Source organism: Cheilinus undulatus, linkage group 8 (assembly GCF_018320785.1).
Source record: "Cheilinus undulatus linkage group 8, ASM1832078v1, whole genome shotgun sequence".
In the NCBI taxonomy this organism is placed as follows: domain Eukaryota; kingdom Metazoa; phylum Chordata; class Actinopteri; order Labriformes; family Labridae; genus Cheilinus; species Cheilinus undulatus.
This window is the reverse complement of record NC_054872.1, coordinates 30,803,559-30,828,893: the sequence shown is the minus strand read 5'-3', so window position 1 is coordinate 30,828,893 and position 25,335 is coordinate 30,803,559. Positions and strand designations below refer to the sequence as shown.

General features: G+C 39.6%; 1 protein-coding gene across 1 annotated transcript; it reads right to left on the bottom strand.

Annotated features, from left to right (window-relative positions):
• Nucleotides 1–2,069: 2,069 nt before the first annotated feature.
• pklr (pyruvate kinase L/R) lies at nucleotides 2,070–25,222 on the bottom strand. The gene is made up of 12 exons (XM_041793277.1): nucleotides 25,126–25,222; nucleotides 16,421–16,585; nucleotides 15,509–15,600; nucleotides 15,258–15,389; nucleotides 13,608–13,794; nucleotides 12,129–12,402; nucleotides 10,468–10,618; nucleotides 9,537–9,689; nucleotides 9,277–9,443; nucleotides 5,199–5,265; nucleotides 2,552–2,666; nucleotides 2,070–2,431 (listed from the first exon to the last, which is right to left on the bottom strand). Exons 1-12 carry the CDS (start codon nucleotides 25,220–25,222, stop codon nucleotides 2,325–2,327), a joined length of 1,707 nt encoding a protein of 568 aa, XP_041649211.1. The 3' UTR covers nucleotides 2,070–2,324.
• Nucleotides 25,223–25,335: the final 113 nt, after the last annotated feature.

Genomic DNA, 25,335 nt, shown 5'->3' with positions numbered 1-25,335 from the left:
AGCTGTCCAGCATGTCGTTCTATACATGGGATGAATAAATCTGCACCGACTACGACCTGTTGCTATGGCTACACAGACGCCAAGCAAGGTACTGACATGTATTTGAATGTGTTAAATCACATATAAATCTATATGTTATTATGCTTTATGCCACTTACTGCCTTTGGTTCACAAGTTGGTTTGCTTTGCTTTCACACCTCAATCAAATCGCACCAGGGTTTGTTTGGAAGCGGACTGAGACCCCCTGTTTTCAAGTGGACCAGAGTCCGTTTGTTTGGTCTGCACCAGAGTTTGTGTGAGCTTTCACACCACTCCCAACAAGGCAGAATATCTAGGAAAATGGACCAGAGTTCGTTGAATGCAACTGCAATTGTCTAATGTCATGGTGGAGACATCCTGAATAGCTCATAATGGAGAGAAAGAGAGACAGAGAGCCTGTGATGTGGCCATCTGTGTCTCTGCTGACTGTTTTGAATAATGGCACACATAAAGCTAACTCAGAGCAGCACAAGGACTTTTTTGTAAATATGTCAAAATTTTGGACGATAGGTCCAAGTGGGACAAAATGGTTAGAAATGGCTCAGGGCTTAGAGAGTCTATTATATAATAGTACTCAAAGGATAAAAATGCAATAAATAAAATAGATTTTTGAACTCTATTTTCTTAAGCCTTCATATTTCAGTGCATACAGGTACATCTCAAAAAATTAGAATATCATGAAAAAGTTCAACATTTTTCGTCACTCTTTTCTGAAAGTGAAACCCATATATTATATAGACTTGTTACACATAAAATGAAATATTTCAAGCCTTTATTTCTTGAAATGTTGATGATTATGGCTTACAGATAAGAAAACCCAAAATTCAGTGTCTCAAAAAATTAAAGTATTAAATAAGATCAATTAAAAAAGGATATTTTAAACAGAAATGTCAGGCCTCTGAAAAGTATGTTCATTTCTATGCCTTCAATACTCGGTTGGGCCTCCTTTTGCATGAATTACTGCATCAGTGCGGTGTGGCATGGAGGTGATCAGCCTGTGGCACTGCTCAGGTGTAATGGAAGCCCAGGTTGCTTTGATAGTGGTGCAACAATTATAGTACAAACATTACTGAGGGTAAAAAAGAGAAAATTAGAAATATTGGAATAGAGAGAGAGGGAGATGGAGAGAGAGCTTAGCAATATGGTGGGGGAGGCAGAGCTCAACGTGTGGTGCCTTCACGTGGGCTAACACACACCTCCACCTGGCGTGGCTTGGCACTCTACCTCCCCCTACTAACTCATTTTCATGAGGGAAGAGAGAAAAGAGCGGATTAAACGAAACTAACGGATAGAGAAGTTAAGGGCCTGCTTTGTTCCACCCCGGACTGTCTGAGCCAAGCCCCAGGCCTCCCTGGCCTATCTGGGTGTTAGCTACAATCTCAGCATGCCTAAGAGCTGCCTCTGCCTCCTCTACTGCCTGCCTTGGGCTTCATTGCCTTCCTCTGGTTGGATTTGGGACTACATTGCTAATTATTCTATCTTTGCTCTCTGATATTAATAACCAGCATGCTAGATAATCTCCTCACTTGACTGCATGTTTATTGGACTGTATGGACATTAAGACAAATAAGAACCAAAGGGAAAAAGATTTAGGGCCCATTAGATTGGGTAAAAAAGGAGGAAGACTGCAGAAAAACAGACAAGGCCATCACATTAAAGATTATCAAGATGGAGAAAGCCCCACACAGGACCAGATATAATTAGTTTGTGGAAGAATAGTAGTCAGATGTCGGCATCTGGATCATCTCTGTGGACAAAAGGGTTCATTTCATTCTCCTCCATCAGTTCAGATTCTCCTGGGGTAGCTTATAATGGCCAATAGGATCACACCCTGACAGAGATAGAAAGCCTTATTTTTTTGCAAATGCTACTCAAGTTTCTGATGATATGCCTCAATAATGTCAGGCAGTAAACAGTATTCATTTTCAATTTAATATCGCTCAAAAAAATAAAAAGGATGAAAAGAAGAGGCTGGATGGCTCAATCAGTGAATCTTAAAGTTAACAATTCAAGTTTTATTTTGAGGGAGTCATTGCTTTCAAAACACATTAAACACAAATTCAACATTCACGAGACCCATCCTGGTGCGATGGGTGTTCTCATCTCTACCCTGACTTTCAATAACACTTGTGATGCTGACAAACTTCTGTTAAAATATTTGAGATGGCGGTAGATATTTCATTTATGCAGAAGACAGGTTTTTTTTAACTTTATAAGAATCTGCATTGAAAAGAGGCTTCAACACTGGCAGGCCAGCTTGTCAGTCAGATTTAGAGTCAAGATTTTTATGGGACATTGACTGCTCTCATTATGTTAGTGTGACCGGACCCTGGGATCCAGCCTGTCACCACAATCACCATGTCGCCAGTCTTGAAGAATCCTCGTGCTTTCCCTGAAGATGAGGAGGAAAGAAGAAAAGGGAGGAGAGAGTGTCAGTAAGATCATATAATAGCTCACAAATGGATATTCTAGTAGAGGCATACAAACAGACAGTCGGCTCCCACCCACTGACCTATGTCCATGCCAAAGTTGACCCTGTTGTCTACATCATCGGCCCAGACAGGAGCGGGAAGAGGATGGAAGAGGACAGGAAACACTCCTCTCAGCAGCTGAGACTGACGGGCCACCTGATGGAGAGGACAGACAAGCTGAAGACTCCAACATGATCTAATAGCCGTTGTTACATAACACTTGCCTGCTATTAACTGACCAATTCACAAATTAGTTCATAAATCCTGAGCTTGTAGGTTTGTGTGGTTTCCATGCTAATTAAGCAGAAATTATTTATGATATACAGTGTTTGTGAACATTGATGTCATGTTATTGTCAGTTTAGCCTAAGTTTAATGATGGTATATATATTAGCTTATTAGATGATTAAACATTGTCACCCAGAATAACTCCTTTGATTAAAGTAATTCATATTTTTAATAATCTAAGACTACCAGGTTGGTCAGATGTAGTGTGCTGTAATACAGCCACCCATCACTAGCAGAGGTAGTACCTCCAGTTCATAGCTGACATACAGCCATAACACTCTACTATCCAGGTGTGAACCAAAGTAAGGAGACAGATGGCATCTCATGGCATAGAGTGGTATGGCTGTATTTTGATCAAGAAAGTGGAGATGAGTTTTTATGTAGTGTTTTGTCAAACTAACATATAATCACTTCATGGGAAAATGTGGCACGTGACAAATTCAACAAACTTATTTGGCATTGCTTACGTGCTGACATTGTGATCTTGTGTTTAGCACTGATTAGAAAAAGTACAGTTTTGACTGTTTCCTGTGTGTCTTCTTACCTTTAGACTAGTTGATTAGTCTGATTTTGAGTTTGCATTTTATCGTTACAATTAGACACCTAAAACATTCCTATCCATGACTAATGCAGTAGTTTCCAGCAGGGATACACAATGTCTGATTTTTGGTGAGAACTGCCAATATTCACATATTCATTCATTTTAGCTGGTTATGATTTTGATATATAAATGTAGGTCAGACCTAAAATCTTAGTTCTTAGAAAATACCTTAAAATTTAAGGAATGAAGATGAACAACGAAAAAGACTTCAGCTGGCAAAGGTCTGTTAAATTTATTTTGTACATATTGACAATATTTACAGTCTATACAGACTAACAGGCTGATATTCGTAGTCGATATATGTTGTTGTAAATATCAGCAGAAATGTTCATATCTGCAGCTACAGACCTTCTAAGCTAATACCTGTGGATACCGATATCATGCCGATAATATGTGCACCCCTTGTTTCTCCCTGGAGTTCTCTCTGTCTTAGAAGGAATCTTTAGTTCTGTTGCTGCTATGTGTAAGCACAGCTTCTGACACAGTTGACAACTTACTTCTACCAGCTGCTTCAGCAATCTAGTCATTGTCTTGTAGTTACAAGACAATTTTCTGATTTACAAAAAAACTGAAAAAATAGTAAAGCATATTATTAATTCTTGATGAATATGTCAAATTATAGTTATTTACTTGCATTCCTGAACAGAAAAATGAGTTTTAGTGGTTGAATGTTATGCTTGATTAATTTCTGACTTCTCAGAGAAGCCCAGTGAGGCGGCTCAAATTTGGGTATAAAAAGGTGAATTCAGTTTGAAATTCCCCATTCCTGTTCAAAATCGTAAAACGTGGAGAGCTCACTGAAAATGAAAGAGTCTGCATTAAAGCACTTCATGATGCTGGATGGTCTCTGAGACAAATCTGACAGGTGGTCTAACAAATTTGTTAAGCACTGTATGAATAAAAGGCTTATTCTGAGTTCATTAAAAAAACAGCAAAAAATGTTTGTATTCAGGTGATTACACACTACTTTAAATATACCTACTTATAAATATTATGTTTCATTTTAATCAAGCTTGTTCTGCTACATGCTTTTAGGCTAAATCTTACAAACTGTACCTTTAAGGGTATATAACTTATAAAAAATGTGTGCACTTTTTTAAAGAAAAGTAAAAACTTTTGCCTTCAGGTGATGGCAAAAAAGTCCACCAAAAATAGTGATAAAGATTAAATATGGAAGGCAACTTAAAAGAAGGTGTGTTATTGAGAATGTTGGTCGGAAAATGGAATTAAATGAGGGAGTTCAATCACAGAAAAAGTTTCTGCCATAATTTTTAGTTATTTTGCAACATTCACCTTGAAAAACTACCATCTTTTGATGTGAGAAATCACCGGTGTTGTCATAAGTAGGACTACAGGTTGAAGCCCCATATGCTAATGTCCATACACTATACTGAAGCAGGACCAGATGTGGTGCTCTAAAACACCAGGACCCCTGAGCTCCATATGGATCATGCAGCATTCGGTCTTATGTGGAGGAATTCATGTGACTTTAGAATGTAAATTAGGAAGACTTAATACTCTGAAGTGAATGTTGTGCTCATGTTTTATAACCACTATCGCTGAATTAAGAGCTATACAGACAGCTCCCTAAAACAGAAACACAGTCTTCTGCAATATTCCCTTAGTCAGAGGGACCAATCTGATATATTTAGCGCTGTCACTATTTACAACAACAGACAGTATGAATTAATACTGACTCTATTACACATTGTTCTTTTTTAAGTATGAGTCATAGACAATAAAGTTGTGTATGTGGCAAAACAAACTGCTCTGCTGCTGGTTAACAGAGGCTGACTGTACCTGAGGGGTTCTGGTGACGGCAATGATGGGACAGCGTGGGCGGTACCTGGACAAGAGGTGTGCTGACCTGGAGAGAGGGGGACAGAAGGATTGAGGGAAGAAAGGGAAAATATCATCATTGTAGGCACATAAAAACGATAAATTGTACCCAGGTAGATTCAAAAATATATTCCCTCATTTACAGTTTAAGGGAAATAGAGTCCATGTTTCTGTGTTTAAGTGATGTCATTGCCACAAAAATAAATGCAAAGATCACTTTGGTTACTACTCTATATGCGTTTAATGTCTTTTACAATGGCAGAATGTCAAACAAATGTCTTGTCTGACAAACTGGCAACACTTCAAGTGTGATCCTGACCAATTATTGTACACTTCTGTCCTCACACTATCTGCTGTCTTTGCAACTGTGGCAGGTTCATAGGTGGTCGGGGAGGTGGGTCAGTCAGAGTCAATCATGGCTACAAAAGAGGCAGTCTAAAGGAAGAAAAAGCAGAAATGATTGTGGTCTTGTTCCTATTTATCAAGAAGAGGACGATATGGACTGGCTATCTTTCAAAACCTTGAGGTACAAATGTGATGACATGTCTAGAAAATTAGCCAGTCAGCATCGCTAAATATCATTACATGGTCAGTGCCAGGGCACATGTGGATGCCAGATCAGGGTGTTGAAGACGATGCAAGAAAAATTCAGACACGCAAGTGATGTCAAATCAGGGTTGTCGTGAACGCATCATTGATTATGTCAAAACAAGGGTGTTTGTTGTTCCTGACCTTGACAATGGACAACAACAACAACAGCAACGCAACAGGGTCATTTCCTGGCTTAATATGACATTCTGGCTCTGCTGCACTTTTCTGGTGTGTGGAACACAGATAGCCGAAATGTTTAAAATGGTGTGCATTAAACCGTCACCACCATGCTTATTTCATCTCTGTGAAAATATAGCTCTGCAAGAATCATGCTCAAATGGATTTACTTGAGCCTCTCATTCCTGTCACAGACTTTCCAAGCTTCTCTTGAAATATTGAGCTTTTTTCTTTAGCTCAACTACCCCTTTGAACAGTACCGGTGTACACACAACTGTTTGTGTATGTGCAGAGTGGAGACTTGATTTGGCAATTTAAGGGTGCGAGTTTACACAGCAAGCAGCCAGAAAGCACAAAAATACACAAAAACATGAGGCAAACACAGTAAACATTGCAGTGAACATAAAACTCTACCCTGAGGATTCAACGGCAGGAAATGGTACCACAATATTCAATCTGTAGCAACGCTCCGGGGTATAAAGACAACAGCTGTTCCTCCATGCTTTCTAAAGCTTGTCTGTCAGTCTAGAGGGAATAGGAGAAATTCAAAAACCATGAGTGATGTGTTTACTCAGGTCTAGTTCCTCTAGAGTGAGTCTCAGTGTTCTTTAAATTACATTTATATTGAAGGGCTGATCTTATTTTGTCTTAATATTCAAAGGAAATGTTGTGAGTGTTCCTTCATGTAGAGAGGATGAGGGTACATATTGATTTGCATGACATGATTTTCATTCAGGAGGCTTGTGTTTGCATACAGTTGCAGCCCTTCAATTTACATTCACTCTTTTATTACCCTGCCTTACCCCATAAAGAATTCTCTCTTATGTTTGTATTAATAATAAAGCTACAACCTGCAGCATGTCAGCTTAGCCTGGTACTCTGATTTGAAACAGCTTGCCTGGCTCTGTCTGAAAGCATTACTTACTTGTTGTTTTTCTAGAGTTAAACAGATAATATTTAATGTGTTATGGATAAAACAAAATACTTATACTGCAATATATAGTCACCCTGACTCATGTAAAACAATTATCCAATGGACTATGTTGCTTTGAGTCATAACTACTCATGGTGATGCCTGGTGATTCCCACTTTTCTCTTGCTGCCTGATTAAAACCCCTGGCAAGATATAAAGTCACATTTTCAGTAGTTACGGTTAATACATTGTAATATCAACATTCATGGTAACAGTCTCGCACTATAAGGTGAATATGAAGATAAAGTTTCATGTCATGAAATGCTGAATACACATATTTGGATGTTGGATCCCAATGTTGGACCAACATTGATGGTGTACACTCTAAAGTCAAGAAAACATTCAGGAAATAGCATTATAAAAACATTATAACAGAATGACTGTAGCTATTAATAGAAGCTACAGTGGCTACTAGTGGCAGGTGGCTTTGCTACAGTTAGACAGAGCATTTGACTGGGATTGTGGGCCTGAACTTAAAAATACTCAGGAACTTTAAGAAGGCCAATTGACTGGTAATTCTATGACTGGGTGTTCAGTTTATTATCTGGCTAATCATGTGCATCCCTAAGATGGACATGTTTTATTGCAGGTTGTGTGGTATGTGTACAGATAGAACTATATATTTCTGAAGTTATATTATTTTTGGAGCTCAGTGTAAGTTTGCTAAAATTGTATTATTTTCACATTAATGAAAATATCTTTATATCAGAAAGGAAACCTTAACTGAAAATGTACAGCAGACCTCCACCTGAGAATAATAGTTTAATTTGTGTTATAATGTGGAGAGCGGTGTATACTGATTACAGGAAGTAAATAAACCTATGTCTGAAATTTCACATTCAGTCATTTTAAGTTGGGACGTAGGATATTTGCCAATATCTGATTTGTCGCTATTTAAAAAATAACCTTAGCCAGTACCAACGTTGATACCTTTACTTAAGTGTATTTCAGACCTAAAACTTCAGCCTTTAAAACACACAAATTAACACATTTAAGTCCTTTAAACAGACTTTAAAGTGTATGGAATGATGATGTATAGAAAAAAGATTTCAGCTGATGTAGATCTGTTGGTCAAGCCTAAAACTCCACTAACTTGTTTATACAGCCGATATTCATTGACTTTGACAGCCAAAATAACAGCAGAAATGTTCATATCTGCCAATACCAATAATTCACCTTTTAAGCTGATATCTACCAATACCAATATCATGCCAATCATATCATGCATCCCTCATTTTAAAACTAAATCATCACTTTTGAACCCCTGTAACCCCCTTATTGATCTTTGATGGTCTCTCAACTCCACTGTGATATGATAACCAATAGTTTTGAGACATACAAATAAAAAAACATATTTTAAATCCAAAGAGAGGCAGGACCCACCATGTTCACCTATTTCCATGGATATCTATAGCTGCTCTTGACAGCTTTAAGCAGTTTTTGTCCTTTTGCAAAGCCAGAAATCTCCCTATATAACAAGATACATCTTAAACATATTTGAAGTCCAGTTTGACCAGATCTGTTACACCTGCATCTTTTAATAGCTTAAAAATCGTCTAATTTTGGTTTATCAGGGTTTTTTTTATCCACATTTGTATGCGAACCAAACAAAACCATCCATTTATGAAACATGGTTCAGCAGGTTTTGGGGCTCATGATGTTGGTGGTGAAGCTGATGAGCATGAGGGGGCTGTGATTGGATGACAGATGAATGTGATCAATGCAATGCATGATGGGCTACTGGCTGTGTAAGATGATCTGATGTGAGATCAGTAGAGAATCATTTAGGCATTACAGAGAAGTAGTGTTAATATACGGGACAAGAGATGCCCTGCTCAGGACACATACATTTTGCTTAAAATATTGGACATCCCAGCTAATACGGGGCAGTTGGCAATTAATGTTCTTTGTATTGTGCAAGTCTGTGCCTCTTAGGGATATTTCTCAATGTTCTCGGTATTTCTATTTTTTGATGTGGTGCTATTTAGATATTGTATATCGCCATCTTTTTGTGTCCAATTAAAAATTGATGGATTTCCTCTGTGTAGGGTCCATGCGTGAAAGTGTAGATTTAAGATGGTGACTCACAAACACATTTACAAGCCTGAGCAGAAGCATGTTGGATCAAACTATCACTTGTTGCTAAATGGATCTTTTCATGGAAGCTTCCTGATGTGTGGACCATTTTTGCTTCTTCCTTCTTGTAAAACACCGCCAGACTTTGTGATCTTTGCGTAGAGCCTTTTTTGGACTTGACGCTAAGCTAAGCTAGTCTGTTTGTTGGTTTGGTACACCCACTTTCCACTGGTGGTCAGGACAATGATGGCCCCAGCACAGCATTTGAAGGAGGACTCCACCGCTCCAATGGCTGTGACCTCTGTGGGGTCAGAGGAGAGGGGAGTGAGGCGACGCAGCTCCTCAAACAGCTGCTGGTGGAAAATGGCTCCTTCTGCCTCCCTGCAGATCTGACATACAGAGTTAGAAAGAGAGAGGGAGGGGTTATCGGAGGGCACTAAGTCAGATGTAACAGAGTGGACATCACGCAGAAACACACTCACCGAGTGCATCATTGCGACTGCTTCCACTGGAAACAGTCCCTTGGCGGTCTCCCCAGATAACATTACACAGTCGGCTCCATCCAGGACGGCGTTGGCGACGTCACTGCCCTCCGCTCTGGTTGGCCGTGGGTGGGATACCATGCTCTCCAGCATCTACACAACATGCACAATACATTAGCTTCACATTTAACCACAGCCATCATGACTCCTTAAGGCACTGTGAGGGGATTTTAATAGATCCCCCATAAAGGAATAAGCTTTTCTGTGTGTCAGCTGTCTCATACACCAGGCTTAGGGAGAGAATAACGAGGGGAGCTGATGGTTTTGTGGATGGTTGGGCAGTAGTAAAGGAGAAATGAGAGCTCATTTAGACCGAGGCAGGCGGTGACTGTGCGTGATCATTATTGGCATGCCGGAGACTCAGTGTTATGAGTCAATAAGCTCGGCAGACAGTTGGAAAATGAGATAGCTGGCGGCGTTGCCAGAGAGACTGAATTTTTGTAGTAGTTAAGAAGCTGTTGTTAATGCTGATTAGTGTTTGTGTGTGTGTGGGAGTTGTTTGTTGGCTCAGGTCTGGAGCAGCTAACCTGCTATAACGCTGTCACTCTGAGTCAGGGGGCTGTAGCATAAACAAAATATAGCACAATGACTCAACATGGCTGCAGGAGAGTGTGTGAAGGAGGCTTGTGTGCAAGAGAGAAATTGTGTTAGTTTCTCAGGGTGAATTTATTGGACAAGTGAGCGTGTGTTTGTGCGGGTACATTATGTAGGATTGTGAGGTTAATGTGTGGTTGTTAGGCTTTAATATTTCTCAGACCTGTTTGACATTTGAATAAATTAAATTGTTGCTCTAGTCTTAATTTGCATATTTTATCATATCTGCATCTTTGTTCTTCGTCTGTGTGTGCCTGTGTGTTTACTCGTCTCTGACCTGTGTGGCGCAGATGACAGGCTTGCCGGCAGAGTTGCAGCGTCCAATCATCATCTTCTGGGCGATGAAAACTTTCTCCGCTGGGATCTCAATCCCCAGGTCGCCCCTGGCAACCATCACGCCGTCGCTCTCAGCCAGAATCTCCTCGAAACTGACAGAGAGATTAGAGAGAGGGGATGTGAGGATTGGGGGTTTGTGGATGGAATAAAGGGATGGAGAGGGAAAAGACAAAAGGGAAGCAGATGCAGGAAGGACAAAACCAATGACAGTGCTGTTCTGTGTTTATGTTATCAAGGAAACATTCAAACGCTGGTTTTGATCTGCTCTTTTTCTTCTGACTTCTTGTGCCTGGAAACATATTGAGGATTAAGTTTGAGATGTAAATCATTCATCATCTGAAACATAATCAGAATGCATACAGTGCCTGAAGTATTCAGCCCTTGGATATTTAACCCTTTTATTGATTTTATAAATCATGGCCAATATAATTTGCATAAATACACACCACCTTCAAGTCAGTATTTAGTAAATGCACCTTTGGCTGCACAGCACTGAGTCTGTGTGGATATGTCTCAATCAGGCTTGCATATCTGGACTGAAATTTTACTCCATTTTTCTTTGCAAAACTGCTCAAGCTCTGTCAGGTTGCATGGGGATGGGGATGAACAGCCCTTTTCAAGTCCAACCAAAAATTCTTTGTTGGATTGAGGTCTGACTTGTCCACTCCAGAACATTCATGTTGTTGTCTTTAGCAATGGTTAGGCTAATTACCTATTATTTTTCATAAACACAGGCTTGACACAGGCTGGTCAATAATGCTCTTTTAAACCATAACGAACCTCCTGCCACTAGAAGCCTAGAAGTTTAGCAGTTAGCGTGTTGGAACAGCATGGTATGACAGGTTTTTAATAAATGGAAATAAAGTGGTATATTGCTTCCAACAAGTTGCTTGGAGTGTTCTTTTGTCTTTATGGTGTAATGGTAACCAGGAATACTTATTAACCAGTGGCTGGACCCTCCAGACACAGATCTTTATACTACAATCACTGAGACACATTAACTGGGGGGGGGGGGTTATGCAATCACTTCTTTTGCATTACATACTTTTAAGCAACATTAATGCAAATCTGTTTTACTTTGACATTAAAGAGTTTTTTTTTGTCAAAAAGCCAAATTATATTGACCATAACTGATTTATCAAAAAATCATGGATTTAAAGGAAAGACAGAGATGTGTTGATGGTTAAACATAACTTTTGATTAAATTAAAACATCATGATATTGTAAAATTTAATCTTTACAATCTAATCTTCAAATTCTAATTAAATTAGAGCTACACATTAACGCTGTTTAGCCAATGAGCAGCAGGCGAGAGTGAGAGGTAACTAATGAGGATGACAGAACTGTGACATTAATTTCGTTCGATATATTAAGTGGCAGCTCCAGCTCACACACTCAGCCTTATCATAGATGTGTAACATCCAGAGCTGACATATGTGCATCCATCACTAACAGCCAGCTGTCCACAGGGGGGGCCATCCCCATCAGCGCTGGATTTATAAGCCCTGTCACAGCCTCATTATGAAAGTCTCACTGCCTCCAGCTACTTTGAAATATCTCTGCTTTAATGGATTTGATTTGAAAGTATTTCCCTTCACTCACTTCTGAACTCCCTGCCGGCTCTCCACCTTGCTGATCACTTTGATATCTCGCCCATGTGCCCCCAGTGCTCGTCGCACATCCCTGACGTCCTGAGCCGAGCGGATGAAGCTGGCGAACACCATGTCCACGCCCTGAGCCACGCCAAACCTCAAATCGGCCTCATCACGCTCGCTGACCGCCTGCAGGCCGATCAGGTCGCAGCCTGGGAGGTTAACGCCTTTACGACTGCACAGTACGCCGCCGGCCTCTACCACCGTGTCAACCCAGTCAGAGCCTGAAAAGGGGGGAGGGGGGGGGTGGAAGGAAATGTCAGTTAGATTATCCTCAGAGACATGAAAACCCTGAATGGAAAAAAAACACATTTTTAAATATTTCTAATGAATCTCTTTGACTGACATACAATGGAAACAGGCTAAATTGGAAGAAGCTTTGTCTTCAGGAGATAAAGGCTACGGTGCATAAGCTTTAGTCTACTTTTAAAGGGCCAAAGTCCATGCATGTATTTGATTCAAGGCTGAGGCTGTATATATGAGGTGATTTGCTAAGTGTAGCAGTCTGGAGAGCCTCAGATATGATCCCGACTACATTACTGTTATAAAAGAGAGAGGGGGTCATATTGTTAAAGGTCTGAAAGGCTTCAAAGAATTCATCTCTTATGAAAAGGTTTTTCAGCTAAGCAAGGTTATTCTGTTTGAAAAATCTCATCCAGAATAAAAGAGAGCATTATGTGACTGAATGAGGCGTTCTTTTGTTCGTTTTTCTATGAAATGATATATTAAAGCAACAAAATGGAGCAAAGGACAAGAAGGACTAAAGTATTTAAAGTAGGAAAGGCTTATTAGAAGGATTTGTTATAATGCGAGAAAAGGATTTCGAAACAAAAAAACTTGGTATGTTTTGATTATTCATGCAACTATATACATACTATTTACTGTATGCTACTGTATATACAGTACTGTGCAGAACTTTTAGGCATGTTTTGGTTAAATTGAGGCTGAAGTAAGGCATGTAATGGTGAGGAAGCTGCATGAGGGTACTACTGGGCAGGAAGGGGGATTGACACAACCCCGGTAATGCTCTGGATATCATCGCATATTACCAGGGGCATGGAAAATGATCTTTATGAAAAAATAATAAAGCCCACTCCTTTATGGTGGAGCAAGGGATGGATGTGGCAAATAAATACGGTCACGGTGTGGATGTCCTAAGGGCAAGAAAACTGCCAGTGGTCTCTTGGCATATCAGGGGTGAAAAATCCCAGCCAGAAGACAATGCTGTCGAGCTTGACCTTGGTTGCCAAGCAACATGCATGTGTGTTGACGTGTCAAGCTTGACTCAGGCTGTGTTACATCAGACCCTGTGAGGAATCCTTTGCGCCTTACATACCTAACATTTATGCACATGACTATCTGTAAAATGAGAAAATAGTAAGTAAGGAGAGCTAGAAAGAAACAACGTCTCAATGCAGACATGAATTACCTATGTCTGTTACTTTGAGTCCAATGAGGCCGTCATCAATGTAGATGATTCCTCCCTTCTTGAGGACCTTGGGCAGGCTGGGATAGTCCACCCAGATAATCTTGCCATCTGTCTTGTCTTTGTCACTCTCTGCTGTCACCACACGGACATGGCTGCCCTTTTCCAGCTCCACCTCCTCCTCCACTTTCTGCATAACACAGTGGACAGAACGACCCTCATTACCCATCTTCTATTTGCATCTTTAATAAGACAGGTGAACTTAAAGGATAGATGTAAGCAATTTCTTTAATTAAGTCATACTTGAACTGAATTTTCCTAACACACCTTTTTGTCTCTCGAATTAATTGAATTTGGGATACTGTTTCTGAAAGGAAGTGTATTTTCATGTGGATCCTATGGTAAAAATGCTGTGGCTACACTATAGACAACAAATGAGGTTTTAAAGACAAACTAATAAATCAAGTCTACAATCATCCACGTCTAAATAATGCATTACTGTCACTGCACAGGGGCAAACATGCCTATCAAACCAGCTGGTGACAGATCATTCCTGTTTACGAAAAGATCCATGTTTCAGTTCAAAAAGTGACTGTGCAAACCTTCAGTAGACTGTGCCCATGGCTGTTTGAGTTGGTTTTTCGTTAAATGCATAACTGATGAGTATATTTTGGCATTATAATGAAAAACAACACAAAGAGACATTGATGAGGACTCATTTTTATCAGTAATATTGCCATGTCAGTGCACTGATGTAGCTAAATCTGTAAGCGTGGTAGTTATGCAGAAAAAAGGCCACATATAAAATATTTGTTTTCTAGTACACAGGGAGAACCTTCCTCTGTTCGTCTTTGTCTGTTGTCAACCTGTGCCAAAGTCATTACTTGATTCAACTCCACAGGCTGAGCTTCAACAGACCAGCGTTTTTGTGACACTAGTGGCTGAAAATTTCAGAGAATTAAGTGCCAAAGATGATGGTAATGTTGAGCATAATTGCCATGTAACAAATATACAGTGTGCTCTCTTCCAGTAATTCTCCATGACTTCTGTACTTCTGGATTAAAATAACTGTTATTTGTTTTATAATTTTATTTTAGATTTCCGGGCATGAGTCATCCTCACTGTCATCCACAATCTGCTGGTAAATGTAACCTCTGATCTGCACAAAGGAGCAAAAAATGACATCAACATTTATGATACTTTAGACCAGAAATAGAGCATTAGTTAGTAAAGAGTAGTGCAGAGATATCCTGAAACATCTAAAGACATAATTACATTGTGTTGTTGTCTATTTGATCTTATCTTTGTCTTTCATAAAGCTGCTAAAAGACTATACAAAAGGCACAAGACACCGAAGAATTAGTGTGCATCTCACACATCATGCAGAGCATTTTGTAAGCTAATCAAAGCATGTAGAGGCTTCCAACAGCTTGGAGTTATTTGTTCAGCTAAGCAGCTGGCATGAATCATGCAACACAATGAATATCACGATGAGATGAAGAGAACGCAGAGGATGACACACAAGCAGACCTTGAAGGTAACAACCTGTGCAAAATGATGATGACATCAAGCAGTCAGCCCCCTTTATGCCTCACTTAATGTGACTCTTTGATTAGATTTACTTCATCTGATTCATGAAAGATTGTGCTTTACCCCTTTCACTAATCCGGTGCGGATTTCTGGGCCCTTTGTATCCAAGGCGATGGCAACCGGCCGATAATACAGTGGGTCAGAGGTTACCGTCTCCACCGCTTCTCTGATGTTTTTGATGGTTTCACCGTGGTACTGACAGACACAGACAGGGAGATGGACAGAGAGTCGATACGTGGCTAAAGCACACAAGAAACCATGAATATGGAGAAGAAATGAGAAATTAAACACAGAATCACAGGGACTGTACTTACTTCGTGTGAGCCATGAGAGAAATTTAGACGAGCAATATTCAGCCCTGCCTTAATCATCTCATGGAGTTTGGGGACTGATCGGGATGCAGGACCTAAAAGAAACAGTTGTATAAAGGGACATATAATAATCACATATTACAGTAAGGGTACTGGCCTCTGTTTAGATGCTGATGTTCAATACAGCAAGCTTTGCTCCTGTGTGACGAGCCATGATTGAATTTTGCATGTATTGCAAGCTGTACGGCTTTGTGCAGTTAGCTTAAAATACCAAAGTGGGAGAAAATTTGAGTATTTCATGTAGCTGTTGTATTAAACAGAGCTGTATCAAACAGATCAAAATGGATTCTCTACACTTATAACACTACCCAAGACTGTAGACTGTATATAAAAATGGACAGGTCTCAACCTCCTCCTGTTGTACAAAGATAAAACCAAAATACCCCTGGCCAGATGCTGGCACACGGAGTCTGGTCAGATAGGAGTAGCTGGGAGAGCATTCATACGCATTTTCAACAATTTTGTAGCATCAAATAGAAAATGAAAAATAATCTATTTATATGAACATACTAATCTATCTTTCAACTATTCCAGCATTTTAGAGACAAGTTGCCCAGGTAGTTAAGAAATAACTGTTTGTGAAGTAGCAAAGGCGATGTCTAGAGAGTTGGCAGTTAGAAAGTGTTGGAAAGCAAACTGTGTGATGTGTTTTCTTCTCATTATTTTCTCTTTCTTTCTGGGCAGTAGGAGAGCAGACCAAAATCCAATGTGCCACAGTCAAGAATCAAACCCTGCCAGCACACTGGAGGCCACCCAGCACCCGGTCTGACATGCTGCCAGCGATGACTTACAACAGACGCCAGAAAACGAACTTGAAACTGAGAGTGGCTGTCTGCGCCTGCTGCTCACACTCACCAATGGTGCAGATTATGCTGGTGTTGCGTGCTGTGATTGGCTCTTGGTTGATGTCCAGCAGACAGAGATGCTCCAGAAAGGTGTCAGCCATGCTGGCGTCCAGCTGCTGACGCTGGATGAAAGAGTCAGGAAGTGTCATCGCCTCCGAGTAGCGCCTGATACGAGCTAGAGTGACAGAGAAATGTTGTCAGCAGGGTTAGAAATCCTACTGCCAAGTCCACCTGTGAATGCAAATTATCTAAACACAAAACACAGTTTAAATAGTGTTAAGGAAGAACAGCAGCACTTCTAGAGTGTGCAGAGAATTAAAAGTGGAAAATAAGGCTGCCATAGACATCCTCAGAGCAAAGGAAACACAGAGAATGTGTCACTGACCCCGACATTAACTGCAGCACGGAGGGTCATGAAAGACTGACATGGTGGCAAATGTGAGTGGGTACAAAAATGAATCACTGCAGTCGTACAGATATTCTCTGGTTGTATTTTAGAAGAGAATGAATGACAATGAAAACACGGAGGAAACAAGAAGGTGTGACACTTGAAACAAATGAAAAACATGCAGCCCTGCCCACAGAACTGGCTGGGCCCCTGAAAAACCCAGAGAATGGACTCCTCAGCTGTGATTTATTGATGATGTCAATGCATGTGTGCAGGATCAGTAGCAATTTGTGCTAACGTCCAAGCTAACAGTTACCTCATCTTAGAGATGAAAAGTGTGTCAAGTTTTTAATGGGTTCTAATGTTGAAATTATCTATTCATGCCACTTTTTAACCGATTTCACCACTTTTTTTTTTTACCCATTTTTGCCACTCCTGTTTTCAACTTCAAATCCGTTTTGCTTGTTGCCTTTTTTTTCAACTTTGTTGCCACTTTTAACCAATTTCTGCAGTTTTTTTTCCCATTCAAGCCTCATCTTTTGTACCTTTTTACCAGTTTTTGCTGATTTTCATACAGTTTTGCCACTTCTGTTTGCCACTTTAAGTCATTTGCACTGTTTTTCAAAGTTTTTTTTGCCACATTTGACCCATTTTTGCCCCTTTTTTGCAAATTGTGATCCATTTTTGCGGCTTCTCTCAAACACTTTTAAGCAGTTTTTCTTGTTTTTTACTCTTTTTGCCACTTTTAACCCATTTTTCGTTCCTTATGCCCATTTTTGCCACTTGTTTTTTTATGCCACTTTAATCCATTTTTTCTACTTTTTGCCCCTTCTTTTGCTACCTTTAATCCAATTCTGGCTCTTTTGCACATTTCTGCCATTTTTGCTCATTTTAACCCATTTTGCCACTTTTTCCCCAATTATGCCATTGTTTAGCCATTTTAAACCAGTTTTTGCTGCTTTTTGCCACTTCTTTTTGCTTTGACCCATTTTTCCTGGGGGATTTTGTGCATTTTTGCTGCCTTTTGCGCATCTTTGCTGCTTTCTGCATATTTTTCCTCCCTTCTTTTTGCTACCTTAAACACATTTCAGAATCTTTTTTTGTCACATTTAACTCATTATTGCCGCTTTTGCCCATTTTCCACTCTTTTTTTTGCTAATTTTGGCCCATTGTAGCCACTTTGAACCCATTTTAATTTTTGCTACTTTATGCCCAATTTTTCCACTTTGACACATTTTTCCACCTTTTGCTCTATTTCGCTTCATGCTTCCTTTCACTCTTTTTTTTTTGCCATATTTTCCCCACTTTTTCCGGTTACTGCCATTGTTTGGCCACTTTTTGCTCAATTTTACCTATTCTTTTTGCCACTTCAACTCATTTTTGCCACATTTCCTCATTTTGTTGTCTCTTATCACAATTATTTAGTTATGTTCTCATAAAGTTGTCTTAGTTTATTCTACTTTATTTTTTTTTTTTTTGCATCCTGATGTTTGTGATCGTTATGGCCTAGCCTTTCAATTCCTAATCATGTAATCAAACCTAAAGACCAACTGAATATCTGCTGTAATTTAAACAACCACTAACACATTTGGCAATAAGTCCCTGTGAAAAAAGCCACTAAACTGAAATACCATTCAGCAGAGAGCAATTTAGGCTAATTTATGTGAGTCGTGTTTTATTCACCCACTATCACCGGTTTATTATGTCTGCTCAGTCCTAAAGGAAATGTTCAATGTTAAAGTTTCTAATCAAACCTTCAAGCTTCCCTGCTTTTCCCTAACTTTTCCATATATACCACAGATAATTGGAAGTCCATTTTATAAGCTGCAGAAATAAAAGTGCTCACTGCTCTTGGAAATCAAGCCACTGGAGAAAGAGCAAAAATAATTTAGTTAAATATAATCTAAAATGCATTAGTTTTAATTATTTTTGATCATTTCCCTTAACTCATTTGCATGTTATTGCACTAGAACTGCACTGAGCTGAAGGGAAATGATCATTATCACTTACTTTATAACTGAGAAACTTCTTTAACTCTTACAAAATTATTTGACTCACTGTTACCTTGATCAATTACTAGTGACACACTGATGGAAAATCAGTGGTTCTCAACTGGTCTATGCTCAGGGCCCAACACCACCTCCTAAACAAGAAAATAGGACCCACATTTCCCAAAGTTTCAACCACTTAAATGTATTTATGGCAAAGATATGAATTATTCAATGTTTAACCTTTCATTTCATGAGTCTTAGCCTTACTGCTCAAACTGGGATTGTAACAGAGCATTCTGCCTTTTACCTAACACTCCATACACATCACGTCACCTATCACAGCTGCTTCATGCAACCTGAAAGTGCAAAACATCACACAGAACCTGTGTCCTTCGTTCCAGGCATTGTGGTACCTGGATGAGGGCTCTGAGCCAGGACAGCAGCATCTTTTTTAGAGGATGTCACAATCATACAAAGCAGTGATTTCTGCCTCCACAGGGGAAAGACCAGAGAGAAGGAGGAGAGGTCTGCTTGCCAACACAACAGGAGCAAAGAGGTGAGAAGGAAGAAGGGAGACTGGAGTTGTGTTACAAGGATTTCTACACATTTTTGATTGCACCACCTGACAGACCTCTATGTCTTGAAAAAGGTTGTGAGCTATGCTACCAGTTGCTTACAAAAAAAAGCTTCACTACACCAAAGCTAATCTTTAAAGCTGATGGATTGGCCACTTTTCCCAATGATTGTCTGCCCAGTCTTAGAACAGACGGACCAATCAGTGTCATTTGAGGAAAATGCTACAGTAGCTATGAGTGCTGTTTCGTTATACTGCAAGCTGAAAAACAATGGCGACTGAGCTCTGGATCTGGGTTTGTTCCACTTTGTTTTGTGGGGACAATCTAGCTTCTTAGGGTGCCACTGCACTACCTGATCAATTAAACAGCTTAGTTATTGCAAAGCTATTTGATTGAGAAAGCAGAGCTACCACAGAGCTCCTGGAAAATATAGATAAGCTACTAACGCTGCTCTTTATAGTGCTGTCACAGCCTAAAATGGGTAATTGTTTGCAATAATTCAAAGCCCCCTGTGATGATTGGATATGGAGAAATCGGGAAAACAACAAAGCTTGAAGTCTTGAAGGAGAAGGGATAGTGTCAACATGCATGACTCTTATCCTGTGGATTCGGTAGCTTTCCATGTTTTTCTCTCTATTTCTCTTCCTGTCTTTTTTTTCTCTCCACCTCCCTGTGACCCAGTTCTGCCGCACTGCTGCACACATCATTATGTGTCCCACTGAGATCCTCCTCTGACACATCCCAGAGTGAACACACACAAACACTCATACGGACACACGTACAGATACCTGTTACTGGAAGGCTGGCTATAAATAAAGCAGACATCAGGTCAAAGACAGTTGCACAATATCAGTGTAGGCACACTTTTACAACTGATAAGAGAGGTGAACCAGGTGATTAGTGTGACCCGTTTGCAGAGGGTCACATTCCTGCATGCACAGTTGCAGGTCAGCGTGCATGTGGCCAATCGATCAGGGAACAGATTTTTTTTTTTTTTTTCACAAATGTGACTCAGCATAAAAGTTCAAAAGCAGCCAGCAAATGAAGACTTATTAAACAACTAATACGAGTAATCAGGCTGATGACATTATTTCATACTTTAAGACAGAAAAGAAGTGAAAAGAGTCTAAGACACACAGACCACCTTTTATGACTGTTAATCTTCTGTTAGGAACTTCTGGTTTTGTTTCAACTGTAGCAGCACCACACTCTTCTTTGCTAATTCTTGAGAGGATGGATTTCTTTTATATAAACTTAACTTAGAACAAAGAAATTGTGTGTGGGAGATTATTTGTTTTTTGTAACAATATTTCCTAGCAATAAATCTTCTACTGTTGGAAAGCCTGTTTATTTCCTTTGAAATGGTGCCACATTTGTAAGGAACATGCTTTTGCAGGAGGAGCAGCAGAGCTGAGTATGTCGGTTGTGCCCATGAAAAAATTATCCTACCTTCTCTGCCAGTGCAATGCAGGGTTCATCAGAGACTACCTCCAGAATTTGGGAGTGGAGAGGATGGAATGTCCTGCCAGCAGTCCTGACCTCAACCCCATTGAACACTCGTGGGATCAGTTTGGGTGTGCCAGAGTGACCAACACAACCACATTAGCTGACTTGGGATGCCATCCCACAGCAGTGTGTGACCAGGCTGGTGACCAGCATGAGGAGGAGGTGCCAAGCTGCTGTGGCTGTGTATGGTCATCCACTCCACCAAACAACACCAGACAAGAGACAATGGCAGAATAAACTGTTTGACATTGGCAGAGAAGATTTGGCAAATTTTTCATAGGTGCAACCCACAAACTCAGCTCTGCTGCTCATCCCACAAATGCATGTTCCTTACAAATGGGGCACCATTTAATAGGAAATAAAAAGGCTTTCCAATGTCATAGATTTATTGCCAAGACGCATTGTTACTTGGAAATGCAAATTTCTTTACTTTTTGTGCTAAGCCCACATGGGACCCATGGCTGTGACAGAGAGGGGAGCAGAGACATTTACAGCAAGACTATCGAACCAGTCCTGGACCAGTTTCTAAATCCTTAAGACTGTAACTTCTGAGGAACAATTTGACAAGATTTTCATTCTCTGCAATCTCCAACCAACGAAATTTTGTTTGGATGGGATCTAATTGAAAAATGTATTTCTTTTCAAAGCTACCATACTCACTGTGAATCTCTGCTGTCAGAAATGTTCAACCCTGCAGCATCAGTTTAAGGGATCAAGAATATTCAGCATTAGAATAGTCACTCTTTATAGCCATGGTCTTTTTTGCTTTAGATTATACAGAGACATTAATATGAAGTTCTGTCACAGAGAAGGAACTGTGTTCTGATCATGTTAGAATCTACAGAACTTTTTATATTGTTGCATATAAAATAAATGAGAAAATCACAGGTCAACTTACCGGCTACCGGTACCTTAAGTTTTTCCATTTTTCATGAGAAACAAATCCACAGGATCTCAGTTCCTTCACCTATATCAGCTTAATCAATGGTATTGTAAACGTGTAATACAGACTTCCCTCCTCTGCTTTTATCGTATTACATGCTCAGGTTGCGTGCTCATCATTCCCTAAGAGTACCGTCACCTGAACATGCCCACTTCAGCCACTTCCTTTCATTTTGACTCTTTGACCCCTCTTCTGCCCCCTCATATCTCCTCCCACTCACACCATTTGGAGTGAGGCTACTGCTTGCATCACCCATCTGATTGTAGATTAATTATTAGCAGTGGCATCAGAAAGATAGGGCTAAAAATATAGAAATGCTTTATTTAGTGATGACACTGAAAGTTTTCAATGACAGTACATCATAAAGGTAAACTACAGGACAAAGTGATCGTGTCTTTTTAAAGCATCTTTGTAGATTATGTCATCCTAACCTGGAGTTTGACACATTGATCCTGTTAAAAATAGACACAGGTCTTTGGAAGAGTTTGCATTTTCACAGTATTGTAAATTCGGCTGAAACAATGAGACAATTAACCACTAATCTTTTGACAGGAAATAATGTTACCTTCCAAAAAACACAAATGAACAGACAAAAAACACAACATGTGTCAGGGAGTAATTTTGGGTTGCCATGTTGGAGTTTTAAAACTTTTATTTTCTTCTCTTACTGGCTAAAAAAAACAGGACATAAATCCCTATAATTATGAAAGTCAATAAGTCACTAATGAATTGTTCTTGACGCAATTCAGGTCAGCAGTTACAGATGTTAATCAGTTATTCATGAATTCATCCAAGTTGAGACGCCCTGAAACACTTCCTGAACCTCAGAGGTCAAACTGTTCATTAAAGGAATTCACAGGATGAACTTTAAGCTTAAGAAGACTAAAGCTAAGCTCATCTTAAATAAAGGCTTATAACTTTTTTTATTAAAGTATTAAGGTTGTTAAACTTTTATAACTTCACCTCTTCTCAAGATATATTTTGGGCTTTTTTGCTTCTATTAGGATGGAACAGTGGACAGAGTCAAAGACTGGAGAAAGAGAGAGAGAGATCAGGGGATGACATGTAGGAAAGGGGCCTCAGGCTGGACCTGAACCTGGGCTGCCTGCTTGGAGAATAACAGCCCCAGTACATGAGATGTGCAGATATTTCCACTATTGACATCCTGTTACATCAATTCTTTTTAATGTCACGTGTTTTAAACAATGCAATCTCTGTTATTATAATGATCTATAGTATTGATCATTAAAAAGTTTTAAAAAGCATAGATGCCAGGAGCTAAAGAGAGAGCTCAGACTATGCATAAGCACCTTTGCAGTGCTTTAGTACCTCATTAATGTCAATCTATGGGTGCAATTTAGACAGAATGCAGAAATGTTGCAACATTTTTTATCAATCAAAAATATAAATGATCTAATATTGGGTGAATAGGGCTTGTGTACATGTTGTGGTATCAAAACAGGTAAGATTTACTAGGATCATATCAAAGTTAAAAAATCAAGTATCATGAAAAACTTATGACGCATCAGTTAATAGATTGTTTACTTTTAATTGTAAGCCATTAGTTACAGTATTTCACCTCTGTTTAAAGGGTGACATATTCTAAAATTTGTCTGTGGCCTGCATTAGAACTAACCTTGCAAAGCAGATGGATATGCAAGAAAATAAATGCTTGGACTAAAAGTAAAGGCTGAAATATGACGACTTTTTATGGGCTAAAACTTGACTAAAATGTTTTGCGTTTTCGTCGACTAAAACTAGACTAAAACTAAAAAGGGTAGATATGACTAAATGTGACTAAAACTAAAATGCATTTAATTTAAAGACTAAAACTAAGACTAAAATTAAAGATAGCCGCCAAAATTACTACTGGTACTGACATGTTTATAATTGCCATGGTTGGCGTTATGCAGTTCTACACAGAGTTTGTTCTTTGGTAGCTGCGCACGCGCACCTAGCGGCGATGACGTCACATGTTTTTTGGTAAAGTTGTGACAGACAGGACGTTCATTCACTCACCTTCACCCCAGTTTTGTTTCAAAGGCTCTGCCCTTTCCCAAACGTTGTATATTGAAGGTTTTCCAGATGGATGTATGGAACACACGTGTCAGGCTACATTTTTAACACAGTCAAAACTATAGAAAAAAGACCAAAAAAAAAAAAAAAAAAAGCTGAAAAATAGCTTCAACACCCTCTATTGGTTGGATATGTTTGATATTTCCAATTCCGACTCAACTAGCAGCAGTAAAATAATCATGACGACAAACTCTTGAGGATTAAACTTGGGGTAAATTGGGACACAACTGGGCCTAAAATCGTCTACGGTGTAACCAGCCTTAATGTCATCGTGTTTCTCTGAACCATTGGTAATTGGCTGTTGGCTGGTCATCCACGTTTTACATTTGCCTCCTGCCAGTCTTTACCTGTGAATTATTATGTTATATAAAAGTGAAACTTGATTAGATATGATGTGTCCTCAACCTAGTGACCCACTCAAAGTTGTCACTGGTTTTACAAGCAGCATGGAGCTGCATTCTTGCAGACCAAGGGAATATAACATTATATAAAGTTGGACTTCTCATTACAAACAGCAAGATTGCCCTCCTACTGGTCAATTTAAAGAATGCACCTTTTACCTTCACGTTAGAGAGAAAGATTCTGCCTCCACTTCCTGTGTGAGTCACACATGAACCCAGGAGGGTTGACAGAGGGCGTAAATCGTTAGCCGCAGGACAAACAGACCTTTGCTCCTGAGTTGACAAATGTTAATCTATCCTGCAGCCCTCTGTGTAGCACACACCCAGCATGATATAATAGCACTGCGATTATAATAACCAGACCGGAGTAAAGGTCACTTTTACACATGGAGAACAGAGTGCAATAATTTAATTGGTTACCATGAAATTTGAATCAATTGAAATCAACATGCAGAGGAGAAAGAGGATGAGCATCAGCGTAACACCAAAATAATAACTTTCAGTCTGCACCTTTAATTTCAACCAGTATGTCAGTTCGCTTTCAGGACAAAAGGAAATCTTTTTATAGAGTTTGTCAGTGAATAATCACGTTTATCAGCAAATAACTGAAAAAAAGGAACATTTAGAGTAATCAATCTCTGGCAGAGTGCCAAAAACAAACAGAAGGAAAGACTCCAGTAAAGCTGGAAAATAAACACTTACACAATATCTGACAAAAACAGCAAGATAGGAAAAGGAGGGGTCTTACAAAGTCTCACACAAAGTCTCACAGAGTTAAAAACAACAGTTTGAAAGAAGCTAATAAAGTTAGATCTGTAGAAAGTCACAAACAAACCTGTTGGATGCAGGAAGCAGATGAGACAAACAGAGTGGTGGTGTGGAGGGACAAAAGTGCATGTGAGTGAAACAGTTGATGTGAGATCTAGCGCCATCTGGTGGATGGAAGTGTAAGAGTTGCATTTGCAAGTTTTGTCACGCCTAAGATAAGAGGAGTAAATGATACTTAATTTATCATCTTGGGATGAGTGAAAGGTGTGTGAGGATG